The sequence below is a fragment of the Onychomys torridus genome, chromosome 14 (genome assembly GCF_903995425.1).
Source record: "Onychomys torridus chromosome 14, mOncTor1.1, whole genome shotgun sequence".
Classification (NCBI taxonomy): domain Eukaryota; kingdom Metazoa; phylum Chordata; class Mammalia; order Rodentia; family Cricetidae; genus Onychomys; species Onychomys torridus.
Window position 1 is genome coordinate 5,850,492 of NC_050456.1, and position 14,014 is coordinate 5,864,505.

General features: G+C 40.0%; 1 protein-coding gene across 6 annotated transcripts in view; it reads left to right on the forward strand.

The window, feature by feature from the left end:
- Positions 1-14,014, forward strand: part of Crppa (CDP-L-ribitol pyrophosphorylase A) — a 295,404-nt gene that overhangs the window by 103,952 nt on the left and 177,438 nt on the right. For all 6 annotated transcript variants that reach the window (XM_036206639.1, XM_036206644.1, XM_036206645.1 and 3 more), the window contains 2 exons: positions 3,710-3,814; positions 10,270-10,315. In XM_036206639.1, coding sequence (XP_036062532.1) covers positions 3,710-3,814; positions 10,270-10,315 — 151 coding nt within the window. The remainder of the gene's footprint in view (positions 1-3,709; positions 3,815-10,269; positions 10,316-14,014) is intronic.

Here is a 14,014-nt window from a genome sequence, read left to right on the forward strand (position 1 = left end):
ATTGATGCATTCAGAATTTGAAAAGAGTGTTGAGAAGTGGTGGAACTGTGCGAGTTGGCCTTTGTTGAAGGAAGTAGTATATACTGTGGAGCTACATCGTTCTCTGGCTCCTTCCTGTCCATCATAATGTGAGATGCTCTGTCATGCCCTTCCTACCTGAAACTGAGCAAAGTCATTAACTTCTTTAAGTTGGTCTTCCAGGTGTTTACTTGGTGAAAAAATGCAACTAATACACTGGAGAGGTGAAATGATCAACTCTGGCCCAACTCCTGTAGCTCAGAGGACTCAGCTGATGAGTTCCCAGTCCAGAGGCTCAGGTTCAGGAAAAGACCAAGGGCCATCATACAAGCACAGAAGTGCTTGCTCCTCCCTCCATAACTACAACATACCAAAGTCGTGTTTCTTTTACCCAGAAACTGCAATTATCTCGGAAGCATAAGCATACATGGGAAGTCAGAAAATAGCAGGCGGAGAACAAGTGTAACCAAACGGGACACGGCAAGGATGCTGGGGTTACTTTGCTGGGAACTGAAAGTGTGTGAGATTAATATGTGCAGGGTTTTAATGGCTGAAGTGGTCAGCAATGGGAACAAATAGGCAGAAATATAGATGCGTATGTGAGAGCTTCTTCCTGGGGAGAGAGTTACTGAGGAGGGCCTGATGAACCAGCCTGTCTTCATCTTGGACTTAAAAGTCATCTTATAGTAAATGTTCCTGTTTATGATTAAATATATGTTTTTCAAGATTAAGCTAGCTACACCTGTAACCTTAGCTACAAATGGTTCTATACTGCCTGTTCCAGGAAATGGTAACCATACCTTTGTTTCAAGAGGTTGTTATGACCGTCTTGCAGCATTTGTTTCAGAAGGTTATTATGACCAACTTGTTATGCTTATGTTCTGTTCTTTGACCCCCATTCATTACCCACCAAATTCCCCATTAGGAAACCCCTTACTTCTGAGCTATATAAACCTTATTTTTCCCACTCCCAGTGCTGATCTCTTGAACTCTGCCTTAGTGGGAGGAAGCCTGAGTACACTAATAAAACTTGTTTTAATTTATTTGGCCATAATTTGGGTGGTGGTCTTTCTCTTCACATCTATGGATTAACAGGCCAAGTATGGAGAATATTAGTCCACTTTCTGTTGTGACAAATACTTAGCTGTAGGGAATGTTTATCTCATGGTTTCGTGGCTTTTGGTCTGTGGCCTCTTGCCCCCTTTGCTCTGGGGCTATGGACAGGTGGTTAAATCTCTGGCACACAGTGCAGCGGGAGCTGCTTACCTCATGGGGTCTGGACAAAAAGAAGGAGAAGATGCTACAGTTCCATATCTCCTTCAAGGGCACACCCTTCCACTAGTTGTACAGTCTGAAAGCTCCACCAATGTTTCCACAGGGAAGGGACCAAGCTCTCCACCTGGGTCTTCTTGTGCCCTCATTGACCAGCAGTAGCTCTTCCCTTTGCATATGGATATGCATGAGCCAGTATATGTGACCTTGCTCTCATAGGAAAGCAGAACTTTTCTGATGTCAAAAGCTCCTTCCCCAGCCTGTGACTACAGCTCTGACAGACTGAAGGACAGAGCTTCCCTTTGGTATTTCTCTGTCTTTCCTTTGCTCAATATGTGTACCATATCTTGTAATTTTCCATGTCATAGGAAAAAGAATCTGTCCCTTAATATTTTGAATAGCAGACATTCATATTTTTTCACTGACTGCAGAGTTCTGAACTCACTTTTAAAGAAAAGTTTTATTATATAATGTCTTCAAGCTCCATTACTGTTATAATATTAATCTATATACTGATAAGTCCAGACTTGTTTCCAAACAAGCCCAGCCTCTTTTCCTGAATAAATTTCATAAATATTTGCATTATATTTTTCTGTTTTCCACAGACTCGCCTATGGCATAGCCAAGAACCTACCATCTGGTGCATTTCCCACCACCATGGGAGGCAGACAGGAAGGAACTTATCCTCCAGACTTATGAGCTAGCTAGGGAATGCTCATTCTTTCTTTTTTCAGGGAAAGTCAAGCTTGTTTCTTGTTATTGTTTGAACTTAACCATGGGATAGCTCTTCCCTCTATAGACATCTCACATACTACCAGATAATACTGTAAAAATGTTGAAAGTATAAAGCAGAGGTCTACTAGCATTCATGTTAACTTATCAAATGTAACTCCTGATATTGCATGTAAATATTCCTTGAAATTCTATGATGTAGCACATAAAAATAGAAGATGTGAGTCATAACTATTCAGGTGAAATAGAGACTTTGCATATTTGGCTATTTTTTTTCCATTAATTTCAAAGGCTACTATAGTGAGGATTTTGTCATCTCCCAGTACAATAAAGTAACTTTGGATTTTGTGCTTAATACTGAATTTATTATTGTACCTTGTTGCTGTTCCCCTTACATGGTGGCTCAGTGGGCAAAGTACTTGTCACAAAAACATAAGGATAGGAGTTCAGATATCCATCACCCCCCTGTACACATGTGTCCCATGATCCTCACACACAGCTGCTCCTCACATACAAGTGCATCCCCACACACAGGTGTATCCTCACACATAGGTGCATGCTCACACATAGGTGCGTACACACACACACACACACACACACACACACACACACACACAAATGCATAAATGCATCCTCACACACAGAGGTGCATCCTCACATATAGGTGCATTCTCACACACAGGTGCATACTCACACACAGATACATCCTCACACATATAAGTGTATCTTCACACACAGTTATATCCTCATACATATAAGTGTATCCTCACACACAGGTGCATCCTCACACATAAACTTGGGAAATAATAACGAGTTGATGCTCTTACCTTTCACTTGATTAGATGCTGTTCCTCATCTTCCAGTTAGTCTTTCTGCTGGAGACTGGAGAGCATTGCCTCTGATAGGCCCTCCTTATACTATAATCAGGTAGTTTCCCAGTGCTTTTCCTATAGATAAGCTTCCAGTGCTGCAGATGACAATCTGTTGCTGGTTTCTAAAGTCAGCCTCCCCGCTAGACTAAAGTTCCTCTGAGGACAAGACTCATGTGTTATTTATCTTTATGTGGATGGTACATTATTCAGAGTTTCAGTGAATTATATCGTTGCTTAGTGATTTTGATGGTTCCACTTAAATTTATGCATGTATTACTGTGTCTGGGAAATTTTTGTTTTTATATATAATGAAAGCCTGAACCATTTCTGTGTTCAGAAACAAAGATACAAATGTTTTAAGAATGATATATTGATACTCCAAGTATTAAAATGAATAATAGCTGTGATGACTTAATATCATGTTATGAATGGAAGACGGGGATTTGGATTTTACAGATGTATGTTTGTTAAAACAAGATTTCTGACATGGTAATTGCTCAGCCCTACTTTTATATGAGCAACAGAAATAACTATTGTTCTAGTGCAAGACACCCAAGGAGCTCAGATCTCTGCGATGGTTTAAACTTCGCTGTTTGCTCATTGCTTTATTTCATTTTTAGGGTATAAGAACGATTATTCTATAATACAATCAGAAAATTAACCCATTTGCTAATTCTCTGAGAGCTTCCTTTTATATTTTACTCATTTGTAAAATAAAAGGCTTTCTGTTTTGTTTTGTTTTGCTTTGTTTTTCTTCAATTGTGTTATAGTTTGTTAAATCCTCTATGTCTGTTTCTTTTTTCCTTTGTTACCAGTGTAGTGACTATGACTTGGAATTTGGAACAGAGTGTCTGCAGTTGGCCCTAAAATACTGTCACACAAAAGCAAAACTTGTAGAAGGGCCCCCTGAGCTCTGGAAGGTAAGAGAGATTCAGCATGTGAGGCTCTTCTGCTGTGTGTGTGTGTGTGTGTGTGTGTGTGTGTGTGTGTGTGTGTGTTGTGCGGTGCTTCCCATTGTAAGAGAAAGAACTTTGAAGTCAGAGTGTCTCACTCAGTCTTGTGAACATCAGTATGTGAGGATGTTTCTGTTTCTTGGCTTCAAGAAAATTCACCTGGGATCCTTTAGACATATTTCATTTCAGCCTCTAAGTTTGTTTACTTGCATCTTTCCCCTTGCCCTCTGAGTGCAGCCTTGTTTTATGTTTTCTCATGGGGTTGAAGCTACAATTCTGGGTTTTTCTCATCTTTATGTGACTTATTATATTTTTTATTATTCTATTCCTTTTTTAAGAACTTTTTTTTACTTTAAAACTATATTTTTAAATCTAAGATTGTATATATTCTCTATTTTCCCTCTTCCAAGCCTATGCACATTTACAAATACACTGTAAACCTTTTAGAGGCGTTTTTGTCTGAATCTGTCCATACTATGCATATTTAATCTTTTCTGTTTTCACGAGCAAAAATCCTAAACCCAACACATAGCATGTTACTGGGAGATGCCTCTCTGTACTGCAGCCCATGTGAGACTCCTACCATGTGACTTAGCTTATGGCATGCTGGCAGTTGCCACGAGATGAGTCTCTGTACCTCAGCAGGTATAAGACACACAAGACTAAGAAGTTATTCTTGGCTCGTGTTTTGTGTGCTTAAAAATTTTTTTTTATGTTTTATTAGGTCTTATGTGGAAATTCCAGCCCCATGTTGAAGGGCCATATGTAGGTGAAGTTTTCCCACCCAATGAGCCACTTTCAATTTACCACAAAGGCTTATATTAATTGTAAATGTTCGGCCAATAGCTCAGGCTTATTACTAGGTAACTGTTACACTTAAATTAATCCATATTTCTATTTATGCTTTGCTAAGTGGTGCATGGCTTGTTTCCTCATTTTCTGCAAATTCTGCTTGCTCAGTGGCTAGTATCTCCCTGACTCCACCTATCTTTCCCCTTGCACCCCCGAGTCAGATCATTCTGCCTATACTTTTTGACTGGCTATTAGCCAATCAGTGTTTTATTAACAATGAGCATAATCCACAGTACTTTGCAAAGTTGGGGCATCCATCTGCAGGCAGACTCTTCTATGAAGCAGGAATTTTGAAGGACTGTCTTGCCTTATTTTAGCAAAGTTCAGCAGTCACTTTCCTGTGGGTCCTGCATATCCAGTTTATATAGCACACTGTCAGCAGTCAAGGCAAAGTAGTTTCTTGCTCAAATGGCTAACCTTACCATATTGAAAGCAGACTCCATATGGTTTGCATTCTACCCGCAGCTCTAGAATGCCAGTGCCTGCACTGTGGCAGGCATTTTAACTCAGTTTCTTGTTTCTGTTTAGTGTGGAAAAGGCTGTTTAAGTGCTCTGCTGTACAGCAGGGTTTCTTAAAGGAGCTGTATCTTTTTTCCCAGCTTCCTCAGGCCCTACCTAGTGGATATTTGAGCCTCACATTGGTATACCAAAATGCAGGGTTTTTTTTTTTGTTGTTTTTTTTTTTTTTGTTTTTTGTTTTTTTGTTTTTTACTCTTTACACTTTGGGGACCCGACATCCAGCTTCCAAATAAATACACTGAGGCTTATTCTTTCTTATGAACGCTTAGACTTAGCTTGGTTTGTTTCTAGCCAGCTTTTCTTAAATTATTCCATTTGCATTTTGCCCCTGGACATTTATCTTTCTCTATTCTATGTAACTTTCTTCTTAGTCCATGGCTTGTTGTGTAGCTGGTTGACTGGCCTCTGATGTTCTCCTCCTTTTCTTGCTCCTGGATCTTCTTCTTCTAGATTTCTCCTCCTATTTATTCTCTCTGCCTGCCAGACCCACCTATCCCTTCTCCTGTCTTGCCATTGGCTGTTCATCTCTTTATTAGACCATCAGGTGTTTTAGACAGGTAAAGAATCACAGCTTCACCAAGTTAAACAAATGCAACATAAAAGAATGCAACACATCTTTTCATCATTAAACAAATGTTCCACAGCATAAACAAATGTGACATATCTTAAAATAATATTCCACAACAACAAAACATGTTGGTAAAAACTGGCACAGTGATTCATGTTTACAATCTCATCTGGGGCAGGAGGATTACCATGGGTTTGAAGTCAGTGTGGGTTACATAGTGAATTCCAGGCCAGTCTGAGCTATAGAATATGATTCTATTTAGGAACCCAATACAAAACCACTAGATGTGAATAATCTTAGTTTTGCTAAGATGATAAAATTGTAATTCCAGTAGCTCGAATGTGATTCAGAAGCCTGATCCAGTGAAACACATGTAGGGAAATAATCCAGAAGCATTTCAGTGCCAAGTGCAGCCAGGTAGAAGAGGACTCTGAAATAGGCAACACTCTGCCTTGTCTTGCCCTGGGAAGTCAGGGAGCTCATGCCCTGGTGACATGCAGGGTGATCACAGCCTGTAGGACTAGTTTAAAGGCCATCAGAAATTCCATGAAGAGGTTATTATTTTAAAGTTGACATATGTATTTTGATATAAGTGAAGTGAAAACTCAGACATTTAGGGTTAATGCTAGTCTATGCTAGTTTCTTTGATTTCTGAGGAATGCATTATTAATTAATTTTTTTTTAAAGTCCTTACCATACAGGGTAGAGAACCCTCCCCTTATGAACTGGTTTATTCCTCTTTTCTCAAAATGTCCAAACATAGAAAAGCCCTGCTCTGGCTCCCTAGACAGGGGTCAGTACTCCTGGGGTCCCTGAGTGGCTGTGAGTTGGTAGCTTCAGTGAGCATTTGTTTTGATGAGATTTGATCATATTTAAGAAGAACTTAAGTGAATATCTGTCCAATGTTTCCCCCCAGTATACTTTTAGATGCTAGCAGATCATATTTGTTGTACTCTACACTCTGAGCTAAACCGACTTCTTGTTTCTAAATGTCAAAAATGTCTCCAAGGCACAAGATTTATAGCCAGTTCTTGGAGAAATGTAACAACTGCTTCATTGTCTTCAAATGCATCCCAAGAAGGAGGCTGGGAGTGTTTGTGTCGTCACAGCATTGCTGGGATGAAAGCCTAGAAGATTCCTTTGGATTGGCACCAGCTTTTGCAGACTCCATTGTTTTGGCATCTCAGTCTAAAAGCAAAACAGTGGAAGCATTTCTGCTTTGTTTTCAACCATTCAGTGTGGTGATATCATTTCTGTTGTTGAGTTTCATCATGCAGTTTTCTCAATCTAGGAAACGAAGTTCAAAAATTAACCTCTGTAAGCAAGGGTACTGAGGAACCTTGAAATGACCATGGTGGGAAGGTTTTTTGTTTTTGTTTTGTTTTGCTTTTTTTTAGATATGAAAGAGAGACTAGCCAGAGGTCTTTGGAGGAAGTCAAAAGCATTCCTGGCTACTTCTGTGGGGCAGAGAGGCCTGTGCCTGTGGGTGGACTGGCCTGTGCTGTCTCTGGAAGCAGAGGAAAGAGTGGGAGCAGGGAAACCTCCTGGGTTATAAAGAAAACACTTAGCCGCCGAGTAAAGGACCAGGCCTGCAGGCCAATAGCTCTGGTATTCACCATACATACATGCCAGGAGGCAAGTGGCTCTTCCTGCCAAATAGAAACCTGAGAAATGATGAGCAGCAGCCTTTCCATTGTCCATCTAAAGCTAAGCCAAGACTGTCATTTTGGGGTTCTCTTTGGACCTGACACCTGTGTCTATCAAATATCCTTTATTTTTTAAGTGTAAGAATTAATAGCTATTTTTTTTTGCCCACTATTGGAGTGATGTCTCCTATGATGTTGTTGTCTGGGGGGTTCAAGCGTAATGTACTCTTATTCAAGGAAAGTGGAGGTCACCTAGGCTTGTTTCGGTTTGGGAAGGTCTCTTCTGTGGCTTAGCACATAAAATGAAGAAAATATGTCTACTTTTCCTAGGTGAAGTACCTGTTGGGAGCTGAGGGAAACATGGCCTGTTTGTGTGAATGTCAGGTTTCTATTTTGTTGGCTTTCTCAGCTAAACACATGACTTAGAGGACTCACTGCACAGACACGACCATGTGAAGGAGACATAACTGAGCTGTACTTGGTGAGGGGCAGGTGTAGGCTAGCGTGAGTCTCCCTGTACAAACTGCCCTCACTGATCTTCATGGGGCTCCAGAGGCTCTAGTGAGTTTGAAAACCAGTCAGTGAGAAAAACATCACCATGTTAGTCCCTTGCTACAAGAGTTTTAAAGTAATTATTTCTAATAGTTGGTGTTGTGCAAGGTCAAAGGAAAAGCCCAGATCACAGCTGACAGAAGAAAATCAATTTCAGCACTTGATCTCACCCCAAAGGCTGAGAAATGCTGAAAACCAACTTCAAAAGTGACCTTCAGGATGCTTTTGTAATGTTTTGTTTCCTTAAAAATAAAGAAAGAACAACTTGTTTTTTAAAAAAGTTAGAGAAGTGAATAACACATCATTTTAAAATTATGACATTTTCCAGTAATATTCTCTTTGAAGTACATTAGCTATTTTATTTAGGAAAAAACAGATTTTTCCTTCTAACTAGGATCTGGCTATGTAGCTCATAGCTCAGGCAAGCCTCAAATCACTGTGTAGACTAACTTGGCCTCAATTCACCCTCCTCCTGCCTCTGTCTCCAGATACTGGGTTATTGATGAGTGTCACTGTGCTTGGCTTTAAAGCTGTTCTTAAAGGCATATTACATGTTGATCTGAGTAAAAAAAAAAATTTGTTAATCTTTGTTACTCGTAAGTAATGGCAGTGTTTTAAGTTTTAAGAATTCTAAAAGCTATTTTAGTATTTGGTGATAAACTTACATAAGCTTAAAAATCCACTATTAGTATTAATTTGAATTTAGAATGTAGTTTACCTCTCAAAGCAGGAGAAAGTAAAAAATGAATAGTTAACAGTATTTTCTTGATTTCAGTCTGGAGTTTGAGCTCTGCAACAGACAATGACTACACAAATGATTTCTTTATTTAAATTACAAATATTAGGTAGTTTGGAATTCAGATATCTAATTAGCCTTAGCTTAAGAAAGAGTTTACATCTAGCTTCACTCAGTTTCACAGAAAGTGCTTGATGGAAGCGATGTCCCTGCAGGTGAAAGGTCAGCTGGCTTCCTTCATTGCTCGAATCTCAGAACTCTGAGCAGCAGCTAGAGCATTTTATAAACATTTATTGGAACCAGACACATTACATTTGGCAATCAATAGAGTGAGCTTGTTCTTCTTTTCTAGAATGCAGAATGGCACCGTGGATAGTAACTCAGTATTGAGGGTCATGGACATTAGTGTATTGTGCTTTCTTTAGACAGTATCATGATGCTACCTTTGATTTTATTGCATTGTCAAATGGTCCAGTAGACTTCCATCTTCCTTTCTGAGTTTGCTGTTACTGTAGCTCTGAAGAGTATGCCATCATCAAATTTACTGTAAGCTAAGGGCAGCAGACGAATCTAATTCATAGAAGTGCCCAGGTCTACCTGAACTAAAAAGACAGCTGTACAAATCTGTGGATGAGGTTATTTAGGGGAAGAAAATCCAACCCTAGAGTCTGGGAAAGTACTAGTCAAGTGAGCATTTGTCAACATGAGGTTTCGGTCATTGGCATCATTAATCATCTGAGTATTTAATTGATGGGCCTATTGGACTTTATTATAGTTACTTAATACTGTTTTATTGTCTGCCCTGTGCTCTAGCTCCATAATAAAGGAGACCATTTCTGCAGGTGTTCTGTGTCTGGACTCACTGGATGCCTCTGGGAAGGATCTGCCAAGACCAGACCTACACACCATGCAGGGTATTTAAGATGAGCAGGGTACCATGCAATTATGAGCAAGGTGTTTGCTATTATAAGGAAGGATCTTAGGCATACTGTGGTACCCTGTAGATTATTTTTGATAGGAGCTGTGTTTAAGGTGTGACTAACCTGATTCATAAAGACCTTCGCAATTCAGAAGTCCCTTGAAATGTAAATTAGTCTCTGAGAATTTCAGTTTAGAATGGGGCTGGTTACTTTTGTTGTGTGAAGACTCCTTCCTCTTTCAGCCCTCCCCCTCTCCTCTCCCTCCCTCTCTCTACTTCTCCCTCCTTATTTTCCAGTATAAAACCTTTTAGAGCAGTAGTCTGAATACTTTTGCTTGAACACTTATACAGTTTCTTTGATTATAAAACCCTAGGTATACTAATCATATTTCAGTAACCACTGCTATATGCTATCCTTATTTATTCAAAGATATAAGACTCGGATCTTCATAATTTGTTGAAATTGAATTTGATTTAATGTGAATGTCAAATGCTACTTTCGTTTGGAAATTGGCTGTATTGTGTGTGTATAGTTTCTCCAGGAGGAAGAATTTCCTTGGGGGCATTGTTTTATTACTTTCACATTCCTGCCTGTTCTGTTGAGTCTAATGAGGTTTCTCTGACCCCTAGGTGACCTACAAACAAGATCTGTATGCAGCCGAATCACTGATTAAGGGTATGTTTGACCTTGTGGCTGTCAGCTCCTGTGTTTGAGGAAATGTGAGCTAGCTAAGGATTTTGTGGGACAGTTAAATCCCAGCCATTTTAGGAGGAAAGATGCCTGGAGGCCACGGAGGTCTCTGATTGTGTTTTGAAAATAATTGTGTTTTGTTTTGTTTCCTGCTTGTGAAATAACACTTATTATGCCACATTAGCCTATTAAGTATGAAGCATCAATTCTATTGGAAGGGCAACTGTAGAGACTGATATTTCACTAAAAATTGTGAAGGTCTCTCTGTTTCACTGCTTGGAGGCTGTCCCTGCCCGTCAGCATGTCCTGTCAGAGCACTGGGGAGTGCCTCCATATGACAGTTTACAGAACTTAGAAAAATTAGACTAGATAATTTGTAAAACAAAACAGAAAAAGAAACTTAGTTTTTCCTGACAATGACTGCAATATTTTTTTCAAGTTCCGTGATCACGTGTGTGGAAACACCTCTTCTTTTCATCACTGTAGCCTTTAAGGTCCCACATAGTGTATTTAATAACCACAAAGTACTTATTACTGTGCTGGTGGTGTAGTCAGCACCCAGTGTTCTGCAGGCTCTTTGGTTTCAGAGTCCTCAAGGGCAGCACCATAGCACCACAGGGCTGGCAGCTGAGCCTTGCATTGCAGGAGGCCTTCGTACCTGGTTTACTAGTCTCCATCTCCACCAAGGACATGTTGGTGGCACTGTCCCCTCTCCTTTACACCTTGACTGTGACTGTGAAAAGCATCTCTTGAAGTTGTCACATGTCACAAGGGATGAAGTTGCCCTTCCTGAGAACCCCTGTTTTAAACACCCAGTCTTACACACTAGAGATGTTCCTTCCCTCTGACTCCGAGACAACAGGAAGCTGCTGACTGTTTTCATCAAAATTAGATTCTGGGCAAAATGATGTGCTCCAGTTTGGGCTGTGAAGTAAACTCTTGAATTCAGTCTCTTGCTGTGTGGGGAAGAGCAGTAGGCCTAGATGCGTGGTTTTGGTTTAGAGTTTTAGGAAAGCGGTTGGCTATCAGTTGGCCTCACATGTGGAAAGCTGAGCTCTTCTCTAATCGTGAGGCTGTTTGCACTTACCCTCAGATTTGTTTCTCTTCAGGAGTATTTTGTTTCAAACCATTAATGTTATATAATTTGTTTCCGTGTTTGTGAATAGTTAATCTATAACCATAAATCAAAAAGTTGACAGGTATTTACATTATCAGTGAGACAATATATAAATATGTGAATGGCTGGCTAAGCTATACTGTGGTTGTTTATACGTTTAACACAAAGAAATAGAAAACTCAGTTTGATTTTATTTCCAAGTAAGTTCTGCATTGCTCAAGTAGAGTGCTGGTATGATGTGAGCAGTATGTAGTTAAGTGTCTCCCCTGCCAATTCTCCAGGTTGTAATACTTCCCCCACATATTATCATGGCCGGCAGATATGCAAAGAGAAGTGTTTTAAGCTAATTGTTTTCTTATTTAGGTAACAGTTTCTAACATATTTTCAAAGTATTCTATTTTATTCTGAGAGTGATCTGATCTGTCTAGGTATAAACAGTTGATTTAGTTTGAAACTCAAGAGTTTTCATATTCTTTAAAGCTTGTATTTCTAAGACTCCAGAGGAGATTCTGAAGTTACTGGACCTACATAGGTCTACATCTCTGGGACCTTCATACTCTGCATGTATCTAGGCCAGCAGTCATGTGATTTCCTCACACCCTGAGATTTTAGTCTTCAATACCACCCCTTGAATCAGAATCTGTTTCCATAAGAACCTCAGGTAATGATGTCATAAATCAAATTCAAGAGGCATTCTTCTAGGCTGCCCCTTAGAGTCTCCTATAGGTCACACCTATCTAAGCTATTTTTGCTGCATTACAAGTTTGGAATCTTGCTATAATATTCCAACTCCAAATGTATATTTCTTCACCCAAGATTACTAGCTTCTTCATGACCTGTACCAAATACCAACACTGATAATTGAAATACCTTTTAGAAACAAGAGAAAGAAAATTGTTGGAGTTTTGTCTTGGATTTCTAAGGTTGTGAGATGTAGCAGTGTATGGCAGTGCATAACTATAATTCTAGTGCTGGGGAGATGGACAGGAACATCCTTGAAGCTCACCAGAAAGCCAGCCTAGGTGAGCTCAGGTTTAGTGAGAGATCCTGCCTCAAAAAGTCAGGTGGAGAGCAACTGATTGTGACACCCAGTCTCTGGCCTATATACACCTGCACAGCCACACACACTCTTGCCACACATACATACAAATTGTTAAATATAATGTGGTTAGCAGACGTCTATTAAAAAACTATTCTCAGAATTGTTGAGATCAAGATTGGAAAAAGCACAGGGACAAATAGCCAAACTAATGGAAACACATGAACTATGAGCCAAAAGCTGAGGAGCCCCCAACTGGATCAGGCCCTCTGGATAAGTGAGACAATTGAATAACTTGAACTGTTTGGGAGGCATCCAGGCAGTGGGACCAGGACCTGTCTTTAGTGCAAGAACTGGCTGTTTGGAACCTGGGACCTATGCAGGGACCCTTTGCTCAGCCTGGGAGGAGGGGACTGGACCTGCCTGGACAGAGTCCACCAGGTTGAGTTGAATCCCCAGGGGAGTCTTGGCCCTGGAGTAGATGGGAATGGGGGGTGGGTTGGGGGGGAGGCAGGGAGGAAGCGGGAGGGGGGAGGACAGGGGAACCCATGGCTGATATATAAAATTAATTTAAATTATAAAATTAAATTAAAAAAAAACTATTCTCAGGCTTACCTTTTCTAATTATATCAAGTAGGCTATCTGTTGTTTCCATTGGTCGACAATAAGACCACTACCACAATTTTAGGCAAAATTTGAAACAAGCTTTAATTAAATACTGGCCAGGATGATGGACTCTGGCCAGGGCCATTCTAGGGTTCCCAGAAAATGGTGACAAGTCACACTTTGCAAAGGCTTATAAAGGTAAACCAGTAAATGTATTTCCCTTCAGGTCTAATCAGGGGAAGCATATATCCTGGTGTACTCTACGCACCTCCAGCCTACATCCAACCAGGGGCAAGCGTGCATCCTGACATGTTTCCCATCTCTGTACCTCCCACGTGATCAAGCACAGCCCGTGCACAAACTTGTTTAGGAGAGGGAAAAACGTGTGGCATGTTAACTTCCATAAGCAATAAATAGAAATATAATTAATATAAATATAAATAGAAACAAAGCTCCAGCAGTTCAGGAACTATCTATTCTAGGGCAATGGGGCTGAGAGGTTAGTGGCATTTTTATTTTATGGGTCTCTTAGGCACAGTAGTTGAAACTTAAAACATAACTTCAGAGCTCATTTCCACCCCAAGAGTTCCTTTAAGAATTCTCCTCTAAGATGAAGTTTAGATTCTTGACTTTGCTGCAAAAAGAATTTTAGAACAAGTCAGTATTAAGCAGAGTTGGAGTTTATAAGATGTTTTTAGGTCATGGGTTAGTAGAAAAGTACTTAGGGAAGAGGTACAACCCCAGTGTGGGTGTGGGCTTCTCATGTATTTGATGTCAATGGGTTTTGAAGTTCCATCTTCCCAGAATTGCTAAGAAACTTAAATGAGATCATTGGGTGGTTCCTGAGATATACAGACAAAAGGATTGAAGGACGAATTGCATTTGGTACTGTTAAAACCAAGATGATAAGAATTGCATGGGA